Genomic DNA, 24,248 nt, shown 5'->3' on the forward strand with positions numbered 1-24,248 from the left:
AGTCTTAAATTATTCAAAGTTAAATTGAAAAATTAGATCATTTCTGGAATATCCATACAATATTCTAGGGGGAAAACTTGCATCCATGTGCTTTCATGAAATGTTTATAGTTGAGAAGGTGGAGGATTTGTCTCGCCTCACATGGCCTTTCGACTCATTTATTCTTTGGTCTCTCGAGGCTTTGATGATCTAAAGATCTTGGAGATTGCTGATGACATTACGCAAAGTACAGTAGTATCCGAGCATTATTTGTCTGATATTATATGTATTATATTGCATTATTTTACTCATACTACCCAACTAAAAACAACTCCATCAATCATTAGTTTGAGCGATGACTTCATAGGTTTCTCTTTCTCTTTCTCTTTAAGTGGGTTTATTTTTCATTATAAAAACACTATAACAAACTAGTGTTGTCACAACACTGGATTTTTTTAACTTCTAACTTATTTTTTAACTACCTTGAAAAATATCAATATTCAATACTATTATATAGTATTATATAGTAATATATTCAATACCCGATAACACAGGGGCAAGATTATTTACTTTTGACCACAGAGTAGATTCTACAAAGTAGATTCATAATGCCCAGTAGCTCTGTCTAAAAAAATACTGGAAATTATGTGAATGTGAAAATAAAAGAGACTTGAAAAGGAGCAGTGTTGAGTTTAATTTAAGTAACACGATTTACATAATCACATAACTTTTTTCATTAACTATTAATGCAATGCATTACTTTTAATTTTACAACAAAATATCTGAGTTACTTTTTAAAATACATAATGCAAATTACTTTGTTTTCCCTTTTATTGACTGACACCTCTCCTGTCCATTTGTTGAGATAAATCGTGAGCAAGTGCAGAGGCGTTGTGTGCACACTGCACAGTGTGAACAGAATGGTTATTGTAGTTCTTGACTAAATGTTAGCATGCATTTACTTATCTCACTTGCACAAACACAGATTCAGTATTCATCAAAATGAATAAAAACAGTGAAATGCAAATTATAATCATTAAATATGTTAAATTACACAAATATACTTTATGTATTTGATCTCACTTTATTAACCAGTGTCTTTGCTGCTGATCCAATTCAAGCATACTAACAAGTGTGTGTGTTTTTTTTTACTGCTGAAATAAGAGAGTTGAACTTTCTTCTCCTGTATCCAATTCTTCTGCGGTCCAGCATGGCAGCACAGCTGAAAGGCTTATTTGAGCTGAGCCCTCTACTGTACAGACACACATTTGCTCTTCAGCCTGACGCTTATTCATTTCACTTTTAGTGTGAAAGGGTCTTTACATTTGCCAAAAATAGAACTTTTGTGTTTTTGTTATTAAAAACAAACAAGACCAACCCAGGTGCGAAAAATCAATGCAAAATAAAAATTCAATAAAACGTTAGTAAGTATTGCAATTAGTTGCTTTTTTAGGGAGTAACGTAATATTGTAACACATTACTTTTAAAAGGAACTTTCCCCAACACTGAAAATAAGTATTGAATATTAAAAGCAAATATGTGACCCTGGACCACAAAACCAGTCTTATGTGTAATTTTTTTTTTAAATTGAGATTAATACATAATCTGAAAGCTGAATACATAATCTTTCCATTGATGTATGGTTTGTTAGGATATGACAATATTTGGCTGAGATACAATTTGAAAATCTGGAATCTGAGGGTGCAGAAAAATCTAAATATTGAGAAAATCGCCTTTAAAGTTGTCCATTTCTATTGGTGATAGTGCTGCATCCATTCACAAAAATAAATGTTTTATATATTTAAGGTAGGAAATTTACAAAATATCTTCATGGAACATGATCTTTACTTAATATCCTAATGATTTTTGGCATAAAAGAAAAATCTATAATTTTGACCCATACAATGTTTTGTTGGCTATTGCCACAAATATACCCGTGCAACATAAGACTGGTTTTGTGATCCAGGGTCACATATTCTGAATTAAAATGTATTGAAATATCAACATTTTGACAAGACTAATGTACACACAGTTACAGACAAATACTTTAATATTGAGTTTAACTTTCCCCGAAAGTTCAGGAACCCAAACAAACCTCACAACTTATTCACAAAACTTATTGTCAGACCTTTATTAGAAAACAAATCATGCGACATGAGGATGAGAAGTAAACTTCTGTGATTTGTGTACATGAGACAGAAAATAAAAGAGGCTTCCTCATTTGTCTGTTTGTTGTTTTTCTCTCCCAGCCAAAGAGCTTTTGATTCTCTCTATGAGTGTCTCCCACAACATAAATACTTTATAAGACCAAAACAAGTCATTGAGAATGCCTTTCAAGCAAACAAGAGAACATCAGCTAATGTTTAATTGATCAGCAGTGACAAAAGGAAAGAACAATCGTGAAAGAATTCAACTTCAGGCATCTTTTGCTGTATTCCCTTTCCTGCCCTCCTCCATCATCACTGTGCTTTTCACCCTCACCGTCTGCTGTATCCCACACTTCACTGTCAAATCCCTCAGAAAACTACACGGAGGATTTCAATTGAGTGCATTAGTCTGAAAGCAGAACAGAGAAAAAAGACTCTCACCTATAACTCCAATTCTGTATGCTCTAAGTGCTCAGAAAATATGACAGAACAAACGCAGAGGAGAAAATGCCCATATGAAGAAGCCAAGGTTTTAAAGGAAACAAGGAAGCCCTGTGTTACACATGACTGGGTTATAATGTACTTGAAGAAGGGCGATATTCCCCCAATTGCTTTCTACACTTCAAAAGAAAGCATTGGGTTGGGAGTTAAAAAACACTTGAAGCACAGGGCAGCTTTAGTTCTGTTTTCCATTAATCATTTTATTAATGGCACTTCCTGTAACTCCATGTACTCTCATCTATAATATATATTAATATAGTTATCCTGTCTGCATAGCATTACTTCATGTTGTGTATAAACCATAAACAGCAAAAACAAAACAAGTCATGAGTTTAGATTCTTTATACAGCCATTTCTTTGCGCAACAGTTGAAAAACACACAACAGCCGTCTGTATACTTTCCTGAGAAAATGGGATTTCTCAGCATAACACAACATGCAGTGCACATTGCAGCACAACACGGCTTTCAGAATGTCATGGGGGTTATAATGAATGCCTTTAGTGGCACTATTATGAGATTCCCTTCACCGCCTTACACGTACTCAAGATCCATCTCAAGGTCAGGCACGGGATAGTACGGAGAAAGCTCACGTAGGCTTTGTCAACTGAGTATGAGCTCTATTTAAAACTAGTCTTAAGGAGACATTCATTAGAATGCATTGCTACAAATGCGTGAGAACGTATGAATACATTACAGTATGTAGCTTGAAAAACAAAAAGCTTTTTTATGGTGAAACTCGACACTCTCAGTGGTGGACCCCATTATGCTTCAATGCTGAACTTTGTTCACTAGTTTGTAAGGTTAAAATATGACTGGACACCAGCATACACATATATTGTTGCATCAATCTTCAGACACAGTAATGAGAAATTCCTGTCACCTCCTATTTCTGTGTGTCTATTCTTAGATCATGGCGTCTTTATTTCTGTTACTTGTATATTTTGTCAGAGCTTTTGTCTGCTTCACTGTGAGATAAAGGGCCTCGTGTCATTGTTCAGCTGAGACAACCGGAGATGATGAAAGGAGATCACTCACCCACTTGGGACATCTCTGGCACTGAACCTTTGTAAGGCCCCTCAATAAACTGTGGGGGGTTGTCATTGATGTCTTGCACTTTGATGATGAACTCTGACGGTGGTTCCAGAGGATGGTCAGAGTCTCTGTCGACGACCTGCGCCGTGAGCGTGTACTCGGCCTTCTCCTCCCGGTCTAGCCTTTTCATGGCGTGAATGTCCCCCGTCCTCTCGTTGATGGCAAAGATGGTGCCCGCCCCTTCCCCTGCCAGCACATACTTGATGTTCTTATTCCCCACGTCCAAATCCGTATGGAGCTGAAAAGAGAAACAAAGGAGGAGGTTTGAGGCTACTTCAAGATGTAGCTAATACCACTCGAGCAGGACCAGATCAATGCCTGTAATCAATTGCATAGAGTACAATAATTAAAGCCCACCACCAAGTGCATGTCTGCATAGTCTCTTCGAAATTCTAGTGCTTTACTGTGACGGCTGAATTGTAAAAAAAAAAAAAAAAAAATTGGTAAAAGGACAGGCTAAGTCCTGGATTTCCAGGTAATGCTTGGGTTGTGTATCCCATCTATCTGTCATTCACTTCTTCATACATCGCTAGTAGAGAGTGGAGGTCAAAGCGTTCTGCTCACAGCTGCCTCAGGGCCCTGTTACCAACTTGAAACCAGTCATCAGGTCACAGTTCCAGAACGAGAAGGCAATTGGCCTGTGCAAAAAAAAAAAAAAAAAAAGGGAGGAGGAAGGGGGAGGGTGGGGAATTGACGGACAAATACCTGCCAAGCAAAAAGGAAAGAAGCTTACAAAGAAATTCTCACTTTTATTTTGAGCTCACTTGATTTATTTAAATCAATACATAAATTGTTGTTTGTTGTATTTTTTTTCTTTACAATGCATTCGTTGAGTTTTTTTATTTTTTTTTATTTTTTTATATATATGACACTATACTTGATACATGAAATCATGTATCAGTGGAAGGTTGGTAGAAACTGGAACAATTGAATCGCTTATCATCTACTGATCATCTACAGTTCACAAATCTTATTTGTTTATGTTATGTACCATGTTCAATTCAGGAATCATATTTTAAAAGATACTAAAAAGCAGTTATTTTAAATTGTACACTGTAAAAAAATCTGATTTAGAAGGATGAGTCAGTTTATTAACTTGAGTGAACTAAACAAGAATACTCTCTAAATGTGTTTCTAACAAAAGTTGTTTTGTTGACCTTACCTAGATTTTCATGTATTTGTTCAAAACATTACCAAATGTTGTCCCAACTTTTCAAATAGAGTTATCTGAACAAAATATTTTTACATTGATCAATATATAAAAAAGAAAAAAGAAAAGTTGTAACTATTATTTAAAAATGATAATTGCTCTGCATTACTGGCTTTATTAATGCTGCTGCTGTTGTGGTCACTGTTATTTAGCTGTCATATTTCTCAGAGTTCATGTTTGAGATTTGATTGTTGAGGTACAGAATATGTGTATCTTATTGCAACGTTTATATGCAATACATTTGCCTAAAATGGTAAAATGTTTGCCCTTAGTTTTAAGAGGCAAATAATGTTCATATCATATAGTTAACATTGAAAATCAAACATGGAGATGAAAGAACAGTTATTATAGCCCCTTGCATTGTTAAATGCTCTAATCTTCAGCTGCCTGGACAAGAATATTTAAATTCAAATGACTGCCTGTTACTCATTGGATGAACTTTTTTTTTTTTTTTTTTTTTAATGACTGTGATTGGAGCAAATTAGTTGAGGTAACTTAAGTTGACTGTGATTGGTTGCCTTATTTTTTCAAGTTAGATCACGTTTTTACAGTGTAATAATATTTCACAATATTGTTTTTTTACTGTATTTTTGATAAAATAACTGCAACCTTGGCGGGCAACTTCTTTCAAACTTTTGAATAGCCTTCAAATGATCTTCTTTTGTATTCCACAAATAATAATTAAAATATATGGGTTCAGAATGACATGAGTGTGAGTAAATAATGAGAGAATTTTCAGTTTGGGTGAACCATCGCCTTAACATTATTTTTCCTCCCAAAACACATCTATACAGAAACTTTAGTTCCATTTATTGAGGTAATATATAAACAGCCTGGTGTGAGGTGGAAGTACACTTGAGAATGCAGTAACAAGGACAGCGTGAGCTTTGAAATGCAGACTTCAAGAAAAAAAAAAAAGCAACTGCTTAATAACTATAGTTTTATGCATATGTTGTCTCAGCGGTGCCATTTCCAGACACTGACAAAGCACACACACTTAAATTGTCACACCTTGCACTTTTGTTCTCCTAATTGTCCTATCATTCCACATGAAATATCTATCTCATTAACACATCAGCTTCACAACAGTCTTCATTCTACGAAAACCCCTGAATTAGCCTAAATTAATGATGTGCATTTTCTGATGGGAAACTTTTTTTTTTTTTTTTCAGTGATTTTCACTTCATGCATTCAATAAAATTAACGATAATAAATATTAGTATGGATTTCCGCAATGAACAAAATGTCACGGCTGCAAAACTTCACTTCCTCCATTTGTTCACCCCTATGCCCTATGTATACAGACAACATTGCAAGCTTGTGCTCACACCAGTACCATTCTGACGAGTGATCGCTTAATCTCAATGTGCAAACAATCGACTGAAAATACGGCTGCGGAGGGGAGGCAGTCTGTTATTATCCAGGTTGCCAAGGCAACACCAGTGCACTAACATCTGACGGCGTCCATATTTTTTCCGTCAAATCTTTTAACACACATGGTCTGGTAATGTTTTTGTGAATAGTTTTGTTTTAATACTCCTATACAAATGAAGAAAAGTCATTCCATTAAAGCTAAAAAGGTGAAAGAAGGTCAAAGAAAACAACAACATACCAATGTTTTGTTAAACTCATAACAGAAAACTTTGAGTATGACACTGAAAAATATAACAGTAAAAGTGGGATATGTAAAATCCTGGGCCATCTTAAATCTGCCAGCACACTTGTGTGGATTAGCATTCAGAGCTGGCCGACTGGAGCCGAAGAGAAACAGCGGTTGGTTTTACACCCGTCTCTCTCTGTACCACTGCCGTGGAGTACAACTTTTATTGTCAGTTCGGGAGAAAATATGTCAGTGGCTGCTGGAGATGAACCTTTATAGTAGCGTGTGGAACAATCAGCGGCTCCGTAATGAGGACCCCTCGATCCGCCTACTGGCTGCACACTAAAGTGGAGCGTTAAGCCGGACATTGCAAATTAATGATTTTGCCTCTTGTCAAGGCAATTGGCAGAGATGACGTGAGTTAGAAGAGAAGATTCACATCACCTACAGAGATATGGTGTCACTCAGCTTTAAAAAATGTCAGTGGAGCCCCAACCCAAGGACCATCTCAACAGTCAATTAGGCATGGTTTAAGTGTCACCACAGTTTGTGCATAGTGCCAACTGAAAGGGTTTGTGGAGATCATGCATGTCGCAAGAGTAAATCCACGTAATGGATTTCAGAAGCAATGCCATCTATATTTTAACAGCCACTAATGACATTAAATTACTTCTGCTCATTATCAGCATCGCTATAATTCATGTCAATGCTACTGTAAATAGGCAATATGTAGTGCAACACGCCTTCCCTACTATATTATCTTTTAATTTTGCCTATCTAGATGAAGTTACAGCCCTTGTGTTTGGCACGTGGTGCTCATGTGGGAGATGTAGGTTCAAATCTAGTCGTGTGTCGCGTCCAATACTCATTTCCCTCTTCCCCTTATTATTTCTCAACTCTCTACTTTCACCATCTGCTATGTTTTTTCACAAACTGAAACTAAGAATAACGGCAATAATATGTCATTCAACAACACTATACTTTATTTATTAATTCTTTTTTTTATAAGTCTTTTTTTCACTAAAGTGTATTTCATGTTATCAGTCATTCAAAACCTTTTAATATAACTCTTTATTTAGCATTATTTATGCATAAGCATGAATGTAAGACTTGTTTCTCCTTCTCATATAGAATTCATTCTGTATCAGACATTGAAAATGGGCAGTATGGAAAAAGTTAAGTGTAGATATACTTACAAAATGAATGGATGAATGACACCTAAATCTGAATACAAATACTTTCCTTAAGAAAAAGAATGCATGCTGTCTGATTAGTCTATTCTTATATTCTTGCATTACCCACTGAGAATTGTTTTATCAAAAGAGGTGCCACCTTTACTGTTCTGCCAATAAAAACCTGTTTCACGTTTAATAGGTTCCACCAAACAATATATATATTTTTTTTTATTTTTTTTTATTTTTTTATTACGTTTCATACTGGATGCATTCAATAAAACAGGAATCCTACATTCAGAGAAAATTAAAAATGCCCTGATGCAAAACAATGAGAGTAAGCATGCATGCTTGACTAATGAATACCACACGGTGCCTTGAATGGAGTGGCTTTCTCCGTAACCTTCCTAGGTACATGATTACCCTTCCCGTGCTCCTGATTTATTCCTACTGTGCTGAGAAGGAACCAAACAGAGAAATTGTTATTGCCACGCAAAGCAAATGTAATCAAATCAAAAACAGATGGATTTGCATGAAGAAGATCCAGCTACAGATCAAGATACAAGACTCTGTAAAGGAGCTTTATTTGTGTCCAGATACTAGACATTGAGATTCTAATTTCATATTTCAGTGTAGTCTGTTCTTTCCCCCACTTCATTTACTGAGTGGCTGAATGGACCGTGGACTGCTACAGGATGTGATTACCAATTCTCCTGTTAAAACATGCATTGATTTCACACAAGTAACACCATCACAAGCAACACGTCAGGTCTGGCCCGGGACGGCTCCTGTTTAAGACTGGCTGTGACTCTGAACTTCTGGTGTGCTAAAAACTGATCTGATATTCAAAGATCTGCCAACCATTAACATTGCACAACAACAACAACTAATAATAATAATAATAATTATTATTATTATTATTATTATAAAAGTGTGTTTAAAAAGGTGAATTGATAATATACTGTACATCGTGTAGACATCCACAGTCCATAAATCAGTAAATAAGTAAATAAATCAAGGATAAACTGACTACATTGAAATATGAAATTAAATTGTCAACTGTATCACTAATACTATAGTAGTACTGGAATGTCACTTTCAGGTGGGTGTGATAAGATTAAAGGTGCATTATGTTATTTCTCAAAGTCGTTGCTGAAAGTTATTGATATATGAAATCAACCCAAACAAACACACCCCTCTCTTCATTGCTCCGTCTCCAATCCTAACCGCCCTGCTCCGAGTCGGTCCCGAACCCTGATCGCAAGGACGCTAAACAGTAAACAACACATTCTCTAGCATTCATCAGCCTGCACAACTCTCACTAGCTGGCCTCTGTTACACATGCAATGCAAGAGTGAATGTCTATTTATCGTAGCAGAAATGCAACAAAACAATTCTTCATGAAAAATAGAGTGAAGATGATGAACGAACGACAAGGAAGTACAAAAAATGAACCTACATACACAAGAATAAATACAAACAAGAGTTTGTTGTTAGTTGGCCAACAGCACATCAGCTCCAGACAAACAATGACACTCAAACCCACGTTAATTTCCCATCAAAGTGACGGTAAAGACAATGTTACAAAAACTTTGGTCAAACTTTAGTTTGGGATCCAATTCTCACTATTAACTATTTGCTTGTTAGCATGCATATTACTAGGATATTGGCTGTTTATTAGTACTTATAAAGCACATATACCTTAATAAATACCTTATTATGCATGACCATATTCTACATACCCAATCCTACCCAATTCCTAAACTTAACAACTACCTTACTAACTATTAATAAGCATTAATTAGAAGTTTACTGAGGCAAAAGTCATAGTTAATTATTAGTTAATAGTGAGAATTGGACTCTAATCTAAAGTGTGACCACAGTTTTCTATTTCAAATAAAAGCTGTTCTTTTGAACTTTCTATTCATTAAAAAAAATAATAATAATAATAAAGAAAATGTGTATGACAGTTTTCATTAAATATTAAGCAGCACAACTGCTTTCAAGCTTGTTGATGATAATAAATGTTTATTGAGCAGCAAATCAGCATATTATAATGATTTCTGAAGGATCACATGACACTGAAGACTGGAGTAATGATGCTGCAAATTCAGCTATGCCATCATGGGAATAAATTACATTGTAAGATATATTCAAATAGAAAACAGTCATTTTATATAGTACTATTTTTATCAAATTGTATTTTTTGATTAAACAAATGCAGCCTTGGTAAGCATCACACTGACCTAAAAATGACATGCCACTATGTCATGTTCATTTTTATTTTCCAGCATATCCCTAAGGCCATGAAGTTACTACAGAGTCATTAGACATGCAAATAACTCATCCATCTCTCCTTGGCAGAGACCAATGGACTGATAGGAGCTGCAATTATCATGTTCTTTTCTTTAAAGTGTCTATTGGATGTCCCTACAAAAAGGCTTCAGGGACAGAGGGGGGTTCAGTGCTCAGGCAGCACTAGCTATGCTCGCTGTCTGTTCTAATGTAGAATTACAGAGAACTCTGTTTTAACATGTCACATCATGGCAGAGTAGATGTGGCAACAAGCAGTTCCTTTGTCTCACAGACTGAAGACTGCATGCAAACCGAATATGTGTGCGCCTGTTGTGTGCGCGTGCACAAATGCGTATGTGCGACTAAGCCTCAAGTTTAGAAACCAGCAGGCAAGAGACAAGGGGTAGTTTCATACACATGAATACAAAGGGTGCATCCTTTCTTGTTTTCCCCTTAAGGTGTAGGGTACATTTCATGAAAGCCATACTAAATGATGAAAGCATCTTACAAATTTCACAGGTCCCAAAACATCATTGTTTTGCTGCACTGTTTTAGCACCTGTATTTCTAGAATTTCTTTTTTGGTGTGTGCCGAGGGCAACATTGAGCAATTTACCCAGCATATAAATTCCCACAGCAGATATTTATTTTACTTTCATCTTCTTTCTTTGGGAAGACAAATATAGAGGTAATCTCTATCTTTTGAATTACTTTTGAACCCATCATCACTGTGAAAAACAGCCTGAAGAATATACTAAACTCAAGCAGAAATTACGAGATTGTTTAATTAACATATACATCAATTGTGAAAAGAACCCATTACTAAATGTAACAAATTCAGATTCCTGAAAGTTCAGCTGGACCTCTTGACAAATGTAGTGCTTGTTGATGGAGAGAAGACAAAAACACATAAAAATGGTCCCTTCAAATGAACACGGTCAAATTATGCATCCATTTTTATTCTTTGTCTGAAATGCCCATTGGTAGTGTCAACAGAGATTTCATGCTGCACTGCAGGCACATCAGCTGACAGCAGCTTTCCCCCCTTACCAGCAATTTACATCAGAGTGCATGCATAGTGCGATTAGCAGTACTGGTGAATGGACTGGTATGACTGAAAACTCGAACAATGTGTCATCTACTCACCACTGTGAAGAGTATTCACTGCCTCCCTGCTTTTAGGCCCAGCACCATAAAGTCAGGCTGCCCATTTACAGGCTCCAGATAAAAAAAAAATAAAAAATAAAAAATAAATAAAAAAAACAGTGGGGTGGATTCCAGTCTTTGTTGTTTTTTAGGCTATATACAGTGCTATGCATAAGTTTAGACACCCATGCTAAAGTTGACTGAAAAGAGGAATAAAAAATCATATTTTGGAAATTGAACTTAATGCCTTAATTAAAAAATCTCTAGGTATGGTGAAGGCTATATGATGATGTGGGGCTATTTTAATTCCAAAGGCCATAACTTTATCAGGATGCATAGTATCCTGGATCCATGAAGTAACTGGCCTTTAAAAATAAAAATATGCCTGCCTCTATGGGAATTTAACATAGGGGTGTCCAGACTTATGCACCCTGTATTTTAAGGAAGAACATTTATTTATTTACGATACATTATTCATTCACAAAGAAAATTGGTGTCCTTAAAGGTTGGACTTTTCCTAATTTTTTTAATTAAGGCATTAAGTTCAATTTCCAAAAGATGATTTTTTTATTCCTCTTTTTAGTCAACTTTAGCATGGGTGTCTAAACTTATGCATAGCACTGTATAAATTCATGAAAAAAAAATCCTGTTTTGAATTTCACTGTAAATAAAATAATTTAAAATCTCTCTTCAATGGCTTTTCTTAGATTGGATCAGCATAGTTGTGCAGCATTCGATTAAATAGAGAACGTCCTTTCAATCCCAATTTGATTCCCAAATTTGAAATGAATTTTAATGGAGGTAGTAAACAGGATGCAGAATAAAAAACTTCCTTATATTGAAATCTGAATTATGTCAAATTTCAAAGTAACAGTATAGAAATAAATTTCATTTCATTTCATATAACTTATGTTTAACTAGAAAAGCAAAGTACGCCATGACTAACTTTGAATGTTGGCTTGACAAAGCCTTGTTATTTTCAAGAAATAAAGCTTTAGTTACACACAAACAGAACAATAAAATGACGGAACGAAACAATGATAGAACAGACAGACAGACAGATATATATATATTACAGGCAAGTATGTTTGGGCAGGTTGGAGCTAAACTGTGCAGGACATTGGCCCTCCAGGAGCAGGATTGGAAACCCCTTCTCTTATAAAAGGGACTAACAGCGAAGGCCACTCAAACACATGGGGCCCTTCCTGACAATGAAGGCCAACTGGAAGGAGGACGGTTGGGGGTGTCCCTGTATGCACGGCCCCTTCATGTTGCCCCTGACTGGGAGATGGATGCTGGCTGTCACACTCGCCTGCCTTTGTTCTTGCCAGATGCGAAGGGGTCTCGAGGAAAGTGCCCAAACACTCATCAATCTCACTTTTGCCCTGTGCTCCTGCCTTTGCTCTTACAGGTCCCAATAACAATTTAGTCACAACATGAGAAAAAATGCTTCCATCCACAGAACCAGGGCACTAATCCGCTGACCTGAGTAACAGAAAAGCAAATAAGAAAGTGAGAATGAGAGAGTAATAGCCAAGAAACCTTCCATGGTACTGATCTACTATCAGGCTATGAAAAGATGCAAATGTCACGAGAGGACTTTTCTCGCTCCCCATCTCTCATAATTTGTCCTCTCTCTCACTAAGAAAAATAATGTACCCAAGGGATGATGCAGATCTGTTTTCATATTGTTTTCCTTTTTCTTTTTGCATCTCTGTTCTCTGCCAGAATGGACAAATCATGTGTTTTCCCACACATATTTAATTACAGAAAAACAGGATGTCAGCGAATTCCCCTCTGTACGTGTTCACTTTGTTTCTGTCACTCACACTGTGATGCTTTTGATTAGTGTCACTGTAACCCAGCACACTTACATCTACAGTCACCAAGCCTTATTAAAATAGCTTACAAAAGCTCTGATAGCAACAACCCTTCCTGAAAAATGGGTCACTAAATAGACCTCAAACCACCTTGCCATTGCAGTGGTCTCAAACCTATAATCTTCGTCCAGCAACACAAAAAAAAAAAAAAAAAAAGAAAAAAAAGGTGACATGTATTGATGCAAAATGGCTGTCTTGGAACATCTGACTGAAAAACGAGGACAATCAAAAAAAGAAAAAAAGTATTTAAGTAAAGTAATTCTTGCATGGACTGTCATCTTGCAATAAGATTAGTATTAATGGACTTCGGCATAGATTTGATTTGTACTTTCGTGAAGCGTGTTCAGGCATTTAATATTATTAAACGTATCATTATCTGAAAGAAATTTCACTTTTCTTTGCTTGAATAGAAATTATGAAAAAAAATAGTGAGAAAAATTGCAAGGGCAAATGTTAGAATACATTATCCTTTCAGAGAAGAATTAGGGGATAGTCTTGGGCATCTATGAAGCATAAACAGGTCAGTTGTAATGACACAGCAGTTCAGCTGTGTTTTGCATGAGGACAAGTGAATCCGCCTGGACCACACGCATATACGGCCAGTAAAATGCGAAAGCGTCAATTATCTACAAGCATCTCCTCATAGATTTAAACCAGAACTCTCAATGTGGCTAAAACACAAAATGTTGGAAGCACCCCTTGGAGTATAGCAAGTTTATCCATTTACTTAAGTTCCAGAATGTATTTCTCCACCCATATGCAGTCTTGATCTACTACTCTGACCTTTAGCATACAAATTCAATCTCATGGAGTTAGTCATTTAGTGGGGGCCAGCCCGGGCAGGCAGTAAATGTGACGATCCCAGATGGCCCGCCCCCCACCACACGTAAATCAGCGAGGGAGCCGTGAAGGGAAGTCACAGGCAGAGTCTGTCTTCACTGTCTAAAAAGACTGGGAAGACACTCTGTAGCAAGTCATCCGTCTGTTGTGACACTGATGCCGTAAAATTTGTCCCCAGGCAAGAATTCGGAATGCACAACCAGCTTTTTCCCACTTTTTTGGGGAGGGGGTTAACTTTTTCCTTATCTTTAATCCTCCACACGCTTAGTGATGCACAGACAATGTAAAATCTATGGAGTGGAAGGTGTCGACTCTGAGCTGTCAGTCAAGTCATTCATGGGATGTCATGCAAAGAAAAAAAATACATGGAGTGAGTGCAAGGCTCTGTAGGATGATATGAGCTCATATTTGGTTTCAAATTACAGGATTTTTCTTTTATAATTTGCCAAGCCAGGCTTTAAAGTCGGCATGAAACGGAAGTTGTTACCGTCTTTTCTTTCCTATGTATATCTGAGTGAAATGGCTTTATGTAGGGAGGAACTTATTTTTTTTTTCATCAGGAACTGATTGGATTGTTGGATAGATGTCGTTTTCTAATTGCTGTGATCTCATGTGACTGACGTACTTTAAAATAATAATGACGTACATGGATATATCAAATATAATAAACATTGCAATAATACAGTAGTCAACATTTGAAGTGGATCAAAACCTTTCATCAAAGTTATACATGAATTTTGAACAATACCCATTCTTGTCTTAGGACAACTTTTGTGATCCCACTTCAAATGTTGACTACTGTACACAAAAGACAAAAATTGTCAATTATGATTTCATGGTGACTTTAAAATGAACAGTGCTGTGATTTAGGACAACACACACACACACACACACAAAAAAAAAAAACGAATGAAAAAAAACTAATGAAAAACGTAGGGGAAAGGACGGTCTGTTAATGCATAAACCTGATGCCAAACCATTGAGATACATCAGTCCGGGAGCTCATAGAAAAAGGACTTGAGTCCGTTCAAAATGCACTCTAACAAATTGCATTTTGAAGTTGCAAGCCGGTTTGTGAGAGAAATGAGGTGAAGGAGCAAAAATCTCAATACTGTATGCTATTAATAATGCAAAAGATCAATAATGCATTTAAAATTGCTGCCTAAAATAGCATGATAAGCATATCACAAGTGTTTCTGCTCACTAGAAGCTTTGAAACACACACAAGAAAGACAAATATGGGCCCCAAGACAATATGCAGCTCAAAATATTCTGTAATAAATTAAATTGGGGAAAAGAAAAAGAAAAAAATTCCAGATTCACAAATTTAACAAAATACATCAAATCAAAGTTTTCCACCATTTTGCTCTTGTGAGGGCATCTGGGGGGACCGTGTTTGTTTATATCCCCCTTTGAGCCTGGCACTTTAAAAACCACCCTGAAATTAAGCTGGCGACAAAACACAGCTCTTGTAAGGAAATTAAGATATTCCTCCTTTGTTAGGATGAAAGAAGAAAAAAAGACTGTTCCATTTATAAGCAGTCATATATTATACTGTTTACAAATCACTTTAATGCTTACGGTGAAATCTCAGTGCTCCCATAAATTTTTAAAGTCCATCTCTCTGCCTCGCAGTCGTAGACCAGCCAATACTTTTCAATTTGAGAAAAAGAATCACTGAGGTAAAAAGCCGCTGCTCAAGACGATCACATCTATTCTACCTCATTACTTGCCTTTTGGGAGACAGAGGAGGGCAGAGAGGCAGACTGCTATCTGTTTACATTTACTGTACAAGATATCGGAATTATAATTGTGTTCTTCTTTCAGCGCATGGCTCTGTTTAAAGGTCCTGTGGTCCCAAGGAGATGAATAAAAATGAAATCCCTTCAAGGGATTCCACTGCACAGGCAAAAATGCTGCAACACAACTTTTATTTCTTTTTCATCTCTTTCTTCCTCACTTATTTTCTTTTCTACATTTGGGGGATGCTCCAACTCAGGAAGATAAAAGAGAGAGAGAGAGAGAGAGAGAGAGAGAGAGAGAGAGAGAATTCAAATTCTGAAAAAATAAATAAAAATAAATCACTTGAGGAAATATCATAATATAATGGGATTAGAAATTAGATCAGTGGGAGCTATTTGAAGGGGACAGAAGTCTACAGGACAGAGTCATAGAATCATATTGAAGTAACAGTTCCCTCATTATGAACATTTTGACATAATTTACTTACCCTGATGTATGACTTCCATTCTTTCATGAAATACTAGGAGTTATTTATAGCAGAATCTGCTATTTTCCTGATGCTTGGAAAGGCATGAAGGTGAGTAAATGCTGTCATTACTTTAATTTTGGGTGAACAATACATTTAAATGGCTTTTTATTTTCCCGTTCAAAGCAAGATGTTTTGCACACACCAATTTGTATTCCCTTTCTTTGTTGCTCTCCATTTATGGTTTGGGCATGATGATACACATGCTAGTCCAGAAGGGATAAAGAATGTAATATTATGTACAGTAGTGGCCAAAATGATGTCTGGCCAAGGAATATTTACATCTTCACCCTTTATTTAAATATTATTAAAAATGTTTTTAAAGATTGTGTAAGCATAGTTGTGCTTGAGAGATCCGGAATATTAATAACTGATTATGTTGTAGTCAATGTGTGCTTTTTTCCTCTGAGATTTTTGTTTTTTCTATGCATTTTTTTGTTTTTTTTGCATAGTCAAATAAAATCTTTAGCTGTAGTTTGCCTTTTTTTGCCAAATATATTTGTCAGATAAACAAAGTGGTTCAATGGTTGTTTTTAACATTTAAAATATTTAAAACATCTATAATATTTTCCTCATATTTTGATTATTTAATCAAACAAGTAGGGCCATTAAACTATATATATATAGACTCAAAACACCTTCTGTGTTACTTTATAATAATGCGTCTGTATTCCAAAGACTAATTCCAAATAGCATTCTCGATATATCTGTACTACAGTACGGAGGCATTCATTTTATTTTTTTTTTAATTTATTTTTTTAACATGGCATGTTTCTATCCGACACATGGATGAGAGCACAGACATAAAGTTGTAGGGCAATAAACCACCTGCTGTCTTTTCATTCAGTACAAGCCTACATATTTACAATACAGCTGCTGGTTTATTATTCACACATGTACAGCAGAAGATGCATCATCATATGGGTCTGCTTCAATTTGTCTTTTCAATGAGTAATTATGGGGTTTGTGTATATCTACAGTATAAGCCAATCTGAGATATTTGTTTAACAAGGACTCTCAACTAATATACAATGTTTGTTTAACAGGATCTCACAGCTTGGTTTATATGGCAATCAATACGAAACTGATTATTACCTCCTGTCTTTTTAAAGATATAATAATTCAAAATAAGGATTGATGAGTACAAATATTGAATAATCAATAAATGTCTGATAAGTTATCTGCGGTGCATGTGACGCACAAGATTATTCATCATCCACCCACTTTCATCTCTCAATCTCCATCATTCCGCTCGGCCTGAAATTGAATGTGAGTTTACCCAGTAAACACGATTATATGGTTTATGCTAAACCTACGCCATTAGCATACCAGAGGCGAGAGAACATGTCCAGGCGTGTATGACATGGTCTTATCCCTCCCAGCCCTTGTCCAATTATGGATTAATCAGAACACATCAAAAGTGGTCCTGTGTGTACCTCATGTGATCTTTTCGGTGATACTGCTCCATCAACAACTAATTGCTTTGGCTGTAATTTCCTTCACAAGAGGTCAAATCCAAGAAGAAAGAAAGAAATATGTATGTATGTATATATATATATATATATATAGTTCATTTGCATATGAAATTAAGCAGGGCTAGTGGAAAAGCAACATGAGCAGCGTTATGAGTAAGGGATAATGTACATCCAGCCGGTTGTTATCGCAGAATAAACCCCAATAGGGTGATCAGGACCCCGATGCAATGCGGAGGAATATGAAATGACACATGAAATATTGATCTGATTTTATTAGCTCTTTAAACGTAAAGCTTCAGCAGAATAAACTGTTGCTCAAGCGGCAAGTTAAAACCAGACGGACATTTAAGGGATAAAGTACTGTCAAACCACACAGCATTTCGCCACATAAATAATTATGGGGATAAGATATATTGATTTGATGAAACGGTTTTAAAATCTTGTTTTAACAATCCGGTTTGTTATCTTATAATCCATTACAGTGTACAAAACAATAGTCGCAAAATGGCAGCAGCTGCATTTGTATGAAACAAGAGAGAGCGAGTCCGCCATACCGGATAACATAGGCCTAATTAAACAACTGTACAAAATAACAAAATATTGATTTGACGGAGTGTTAATATTTTATTAGCTCATGAAACACAAAACTTCCACGAGGAAAGAAAAACAAGTTCCTAGCAAAAAAACAAACAAAAAAACAACAACAACGTTACTAGCAATCCTATAGCGCCGACTTGGGGCGGAAAATATCCGGTAAATTTTCAGAAACTAAATTTTGGAAATACAGTATTCCAAGTTGGAAACTTAACAGAAATTTTAGAGAATTTATGGAAATTAATTGGAAATTTGTGGAAATTTATATAAACTGTATCATATACAAAACATAAATATAAACATTTTGTTGTTAGTTTTTTTTTTTTTTTTTTTTTTTTGCATATTGATATATTCTCCAATTAATTCTAATTTAGTAAGTATGTAAAATGTATTTTTATAGCAGCAATTGTTATGCACATGTTATTTATTTCAGTGTCACCTGATCCTTCAGAAATCATTCTAATATGCTGATTTGATACTCAGTTATTTTCAATGTTGGAAACAGTTGTGCTACTTGATAGTTTGGTTGGTTGATTGGTTGCTGTTGCATCAGTGTCTTAATTCCGTTAATTCCCATATATTCCTGTTAATTCCCATGGAAAGTTTCCAGCCTTGAAAATTCCCGGAATTTTGCAACCCTAGTAATAAGGAAAGTGATGTGTGTGGTGGATCCGAGGATATGTGGTGTTTGGGGTGGGATGGGGAGGTGGTTACATTTTTGATATTATCTGTAAGTGGTTCCGTATATGCTCAGGATGAACTCTGCGCTGCTCCATTAGTCTTCCCCAGATAATGCTACACTTCTCAGTCCCGTTTACTTAACATGCTGGATCCGGCCTCCTCGATTTGCACTAATCAACTGATAAGGCGAAAGCCCTTTCACCAATCCCTGGAGGGTGAAAACTGAACTCCTAATGGTCATTAGTAGTAATTATGTTCCCTAACAGACACATCCAACTCAGCCCCTCTCACACGCAAGTAGTTAGTTCCCATCGCCATCCACCCTCTTTGGGTCCAGATTGTACTCCTGCACACAGGATGTGTCCTTATCACCAAGCACTGATATCACTCACACATGTGATAAAATAAAAGTTAGTTTTCCATTATAAAGTGTTGCCATATATAATATATTGAGAGGAGCAGTAAACCAATATAACTATATTTTTAAGTTGTTTTTCTTGTTAAATCCTCTCTCTCTCTCTCTCTCTCTCTCTCTCTCTCTCTCTCTCTCTCTCTCTCAGTTCATTCAGATCAAACCACATTGTGACCTATTCCCCAGAGTCTGACCTATAGAGTGTGATCTGTATTGACAAGGACAAACTCCTGGCAAGAGACCCCAAAGAATCCAATAACATGTGTACAGGCCCTTCCAACAGCCTGAGCATCACTGCTGTAATCTCCTTTTCCTCCTCGTCATTTCTCCATCATATTCACCTGATAGGCGTATTACCGATTCAAGTATAGGCAAGGACAGAGCATATAGAGTGATGCTGCTAAAATGTATTTTCTTTTTCTAAACATTACATTTTGCTGAAAAAAAAATAATCACATTTTATTTTTTTATGAAGGGAAATAAATTGTTTGATGATTAAAAAAGTGTTTCTTTTTTTTTTTTTTTTTTTTAATAAAAAAAAAACTGAACATTTTTGAATGACAAGTAAATGAATAAGCCTGCAGATGCAGAGCTAACTGTAGTTCTCCATTATGTATGAACAGTCACACAAATTTTAAGGACATAGTTCTATCTCATTCATTATTAATAATTACAAATGTGTGGCCAAAAAAAAAAAAAAAAAAAAAAGTTTGGATGGATGGATTCAAGAAGTGCACACATAACCGTCTCCTTGCTCAGATGTTTATAAATATTGTGCATATAGGTTGTAAAACATAATTAACATCTATAGAGGTATAGATTCAAATATACTGCAGATCATGTATATTACTTTGCAATAAGATGTAGCATAACTTCCTTATTTACTTTTAAAATCTATACTACAGTTCAAAAGTTTGGGGTCGGTAAGATGTTTTAAATATTTTAAAAGATGTCCTTCTGCACAACAGGGCTGCATTTCTTTATCAAAAATACAGAAAAAAATCTGTAATATTGTGAAATATTATTACAATTTACTCTAAAATAACTGTTTCTCACATGTTCACCAGGGTTCCGTAATTTGCGTGAATGTGTTTCAGTTAGTTCTAAGTGTAATCCTAAAGATCCAAATTAATTTAATCATGTGATAAATCACGATTTCTACTTAAAAACTAAAAAAAATAATAATAATTAAAAAAAAAAAAAAAATCCCTAACCCTACCCCTAAACCTACCCATCACAGAAAACTTTCAATTTTTTTTACATTTTCAGACAAAGTCATGTTTTCCTCATGGAGATCACAAAATGTCCCCACAAGGACAAGGATTTCGGATATTACCAACTTTGTGGGGATTTGCACAAAATTACATGTGCGTATCATATAAGTGAATGAGACCCAATGTCTGTAGTGCTTAAAAGGATGCTGTTTTTCAAACTAAGCTCTGAGAGTGATATTTTAAAATCATGTGTTCTTTGCTTTATTACCAATATTCAGATGTCAAGGGAGGGGGTGTCAGTGTCCCTAAGAAGAGGCAGGGGGGAGTGAGTTTTTTTGGCCCTGCAACGATGTAGCCCATTGTCAGGAAACTAATAAAAGAGGTCGGGTGTGAAGGAACGTAGTGATTATAAAGCCTGCGATATCAGCACGGTATTTATGAAAACTCTATGCGTTAACAAAAGAACAAGGTCATGCACACGGGCGGGTCGTCTCTGAGATAGATTCCTGGCAAGCAGACACGGCACGCCCACAACCGACTGATAAGCAAAACTTACATTCCCATTTAACTGCAGTCCGCGGTTAAGGTCTGGAGGAAAAACAACACACCGCAATGCCTTCTTGAACTGGAGAAACATGCCCTGGAACGTTTCTAAAAGTGTCTGAGAGACACAGACAAATGGGCTGAAACATGGCAATGTGAGATTGCATCGATCTGCAGGAGCGCAATTGGCTAGCCTGGTCATCCCCTTTGACTAAGTGTTCTTAGTTTCAGGATTTGTGAAAATATTGAGCCATACAGCTAGCCGAGCATGAGAAAGACTACCTGACATGTTGTTTTCAGCTTCCTCCACATAGATAAAAATACACAGCGGCAGCACGACAGTGACCTTGCATTTGTAATGTGAGCACCTGTAATGTTTGGCATGACATCACAGATGTGTTATTGGCCAAGAATTTCCGGCGCACAGTCTGTCTCCACTTATGTGTTCATGTTCCTGTGTGATTGCACGTCAGGCTTTACGTATGTGTTTGTGTTTGCCTGAGAGCATGCTATAATAAAAAAGGAAGGCATTTGCACTCTAAACACATATGAATTTCCTGTAGCAAGGACATACAACAGATACCCAATATCATTTTGAAAATGCTGATAGCTCTCTAACACTGAGGAAATCATACACCATCTGGAGAAATTGCACAATGTGTCTCAACGCCATGCCATGTGTGTGTTCTTTCAGAAAACCGTTTTTGTTAAATGTTGTAACCAATCAGTTTGGCAACTCAATAGAAAATGTGATTCTTGGAAAGTCCTAAATAACAGTAATCATAGATACTAATGATTTTGACATCTCTGTTTTTTGACACATAAGTGTAGGAGGTGAGAGAGAGAGAGAAAGAGAGAGAGACCACACTTCCTTTATATATCTTTTCACACCATCATACACGTCCACTACGGCAGCACAAGCTAATGAACTTTAAATGTACAATATGCATTTTTTTGCTGCTAAGAGACGCTAACCTCTTCAAAACAATAACAAAGGCGTAGATTGATGACTAAGTGAATGAGAGTGGAATCATGGAACTTTTCATCATGTCGATGGATTTGATAATGTTTATGGGGAAATAATGTTTATGGATGAGTGAATAAATTCATGTTTTTTAACAGGACTGTGGTATGAAGCAGGGCACGATTGCTAATGAGAGTCAGATATCAGCGCCACACGCGAGTCCCTGGAATATAAAAGAATGAGGACATTTCATTCTACCGAACTAACTTGCCAGCAAGTGCTGAAATACTAAATACAGGTCAGTTTATTTGACGAATTAAAATTGTGAGGTAACGCAGCGCTGTTTCACTTGGTCCACTATCATACTAAACTGCATTTGAGTGTGTTGAAAGTTATAATGCTATTCTATGTGTTAGTTTGTTTGGCTGTATGAGACTATAGCAGTAAGCTAGATCAACATTAGAAAATCAAACTGATTATATTCTAACATTTCCTCATGTTGAGCTATATAACATCGATTTGTTTTATTTACATCTGCTCACCTGTCTAATAAAGCACATGCAAGAGTGGCATCTCTGTCAAGACGAAGTTTGTCGGGAAGCTCTCGGCATCTCGAAAATGCCACGTCAATATTTATCCTCGTTTTATTTATCCTTTTGTCCCAAAGTCTGCTTTCCATGGTCTTTAATGTTTGAACGAAACAACAACAGTGTGCCACTAGACATTATGCAGTTGTCCACATCTGTTGCCATGGTTACTGTGGCAGTACAAGTGGAAACCAGGGATAACGCACATATTACGTCATTGACAGGCGACAAGTGACAAGGGACGGGCACTATTTAAAATCGTGAATTTCTCTGAATTTACAAATTCTTGGAAATATTTAGGATAATGTAAGTATGCAATTGAACAAAATATATAACACCGTGCAAGTGGTTTTTACAAAAATCTTACATAATGAAGGCCTACCTTTAAGACAAAAAAACGATACATGTGGAGTAGCGTGTCTCCAATTCGTTTCTCTGTCTCTATAGCATGCAGTTGTAAGCTCACATCTGCATGAACGGCACAACAGACGACCTTGTTCTGTTCCTCACACTACAATACTCCTCACACACATATATACAAAGACACAGGCGACTGACCCAGTACAAAAAAAGTCATCATTCTTTGAGTGTAATTCCAGAGGCCGGACTATACAAGCCTGATAGCCATTAAGGATTCATGATTCATCTGGATCTCATATTATAACGGCTTGAATTTTTCATGCAACCTCTCAATGCCAAGAAGAGGAAAAGTGGAATTGAAATTAGATGAAATGTTGTCTGCAAAACCCACCCAGCGCATTAACATGTTAAAACCTTTTACTATTACAACAGGATCTGTGACGAGATTTGCTTCGTTTTGTTGGATTTAATCAGTATTTTTTAGGATGGCTAGACTAGAATGGATCATGTTTGGACATTGTCGGGATGGAGATGTGAGAAAAGTCATTTGCGACTGATATGTGTGTGAGCGAGTGTGTATGTGTGCATAATGGCATATGGCCTGATTATATGCAGCGTTATGAGACTATTTTATTGTCAAAGGGATGGTCCACCCAAAAAAATTTTTTTTTTCATAATTTACATACAGGTAATCCTCATGTTGATACAAACCTGCATGCATTTAACAATTTCTGTAGAACCTACTGTCCAAGACCACCCATTGCCCTCCACAATATTCAATAGCTCCCTGGCCCGAGTTTTGATTTCAAAACATATTAATTTATGGGCCTACTTTCTTTAAATTAATTAAATAATTAAAATAACTATAATTAACCAAATTAAAATAACATTTCTTTAAGAGCTGCACGTTCCTCAGGGTTCCCACTCTTCTTTACCGATTAATTTATATGACTCTTCCAGTCACTTATGATTTGGTAGATACGTATTAACAATAACAATTTTTACAAAACATTTATTCACAATTTTTAATTATCATAGAGCATTGCATAAATAGTAAATGATAAAAATGCACATGGCATTTTAAGATTTTAAGTAACCATTATCTTATTTGAAATTTGAACATTTTAATGTTGTTTATGTCTGTGGTGTTTTTAATATGCTTTAAGACAAGCCATGTGCTAATTCATAAGTCAACTCCATTGCTGAGTATTTTCTCCTTAAAAACTGCAGTGAACCAAAGACAGTCTTAAAAACTGTACAGTCTCTACGTCACAAAAAATGTATGTT

At 36.1% G+C, this 24,248-nt stretch overlaps 1 protein-coding gene across 2 annotated transcripts in view; it reads right to left on the bottom strand.

Annotated features, from left to right (window-relative positions):
• The window catches only part of cdh8 (cadherin 8), a 91,378-nt gene that overhangs the window by 52,972 nt on the left and 14,158 nt on the right, over positions 1 to 24,248 (bottom strand). The window contains exon 3 of one of the 2 annotated variants that reach the window (XM_084109454.1): positions 3,664 to 3,958. In XM_084109454.1, the coding sequence (XP_083965580.1) occupies positions 3,664 to 3,958 (295 nt within the window). Of the gene's footprint in view, positions 1 to 3,663; positions 3,959 to 24,248 lie in introns of those variants that run through there. The other variant, XM_084109455.1, reaches the window with a different exon arrangement.

The sequence above is a fragment of the Abramis brama genome (genome assembly GCF_963993115.1).
Source record: "Abramis brama genome assembly, chromosome: 3".
Classification (NCBI taxonomy): Eukaryota; Metazoa; Chordata; class Actinopteri; order Cypriniformes; family Leuciscidae; genus Abramis; species Abramis brama.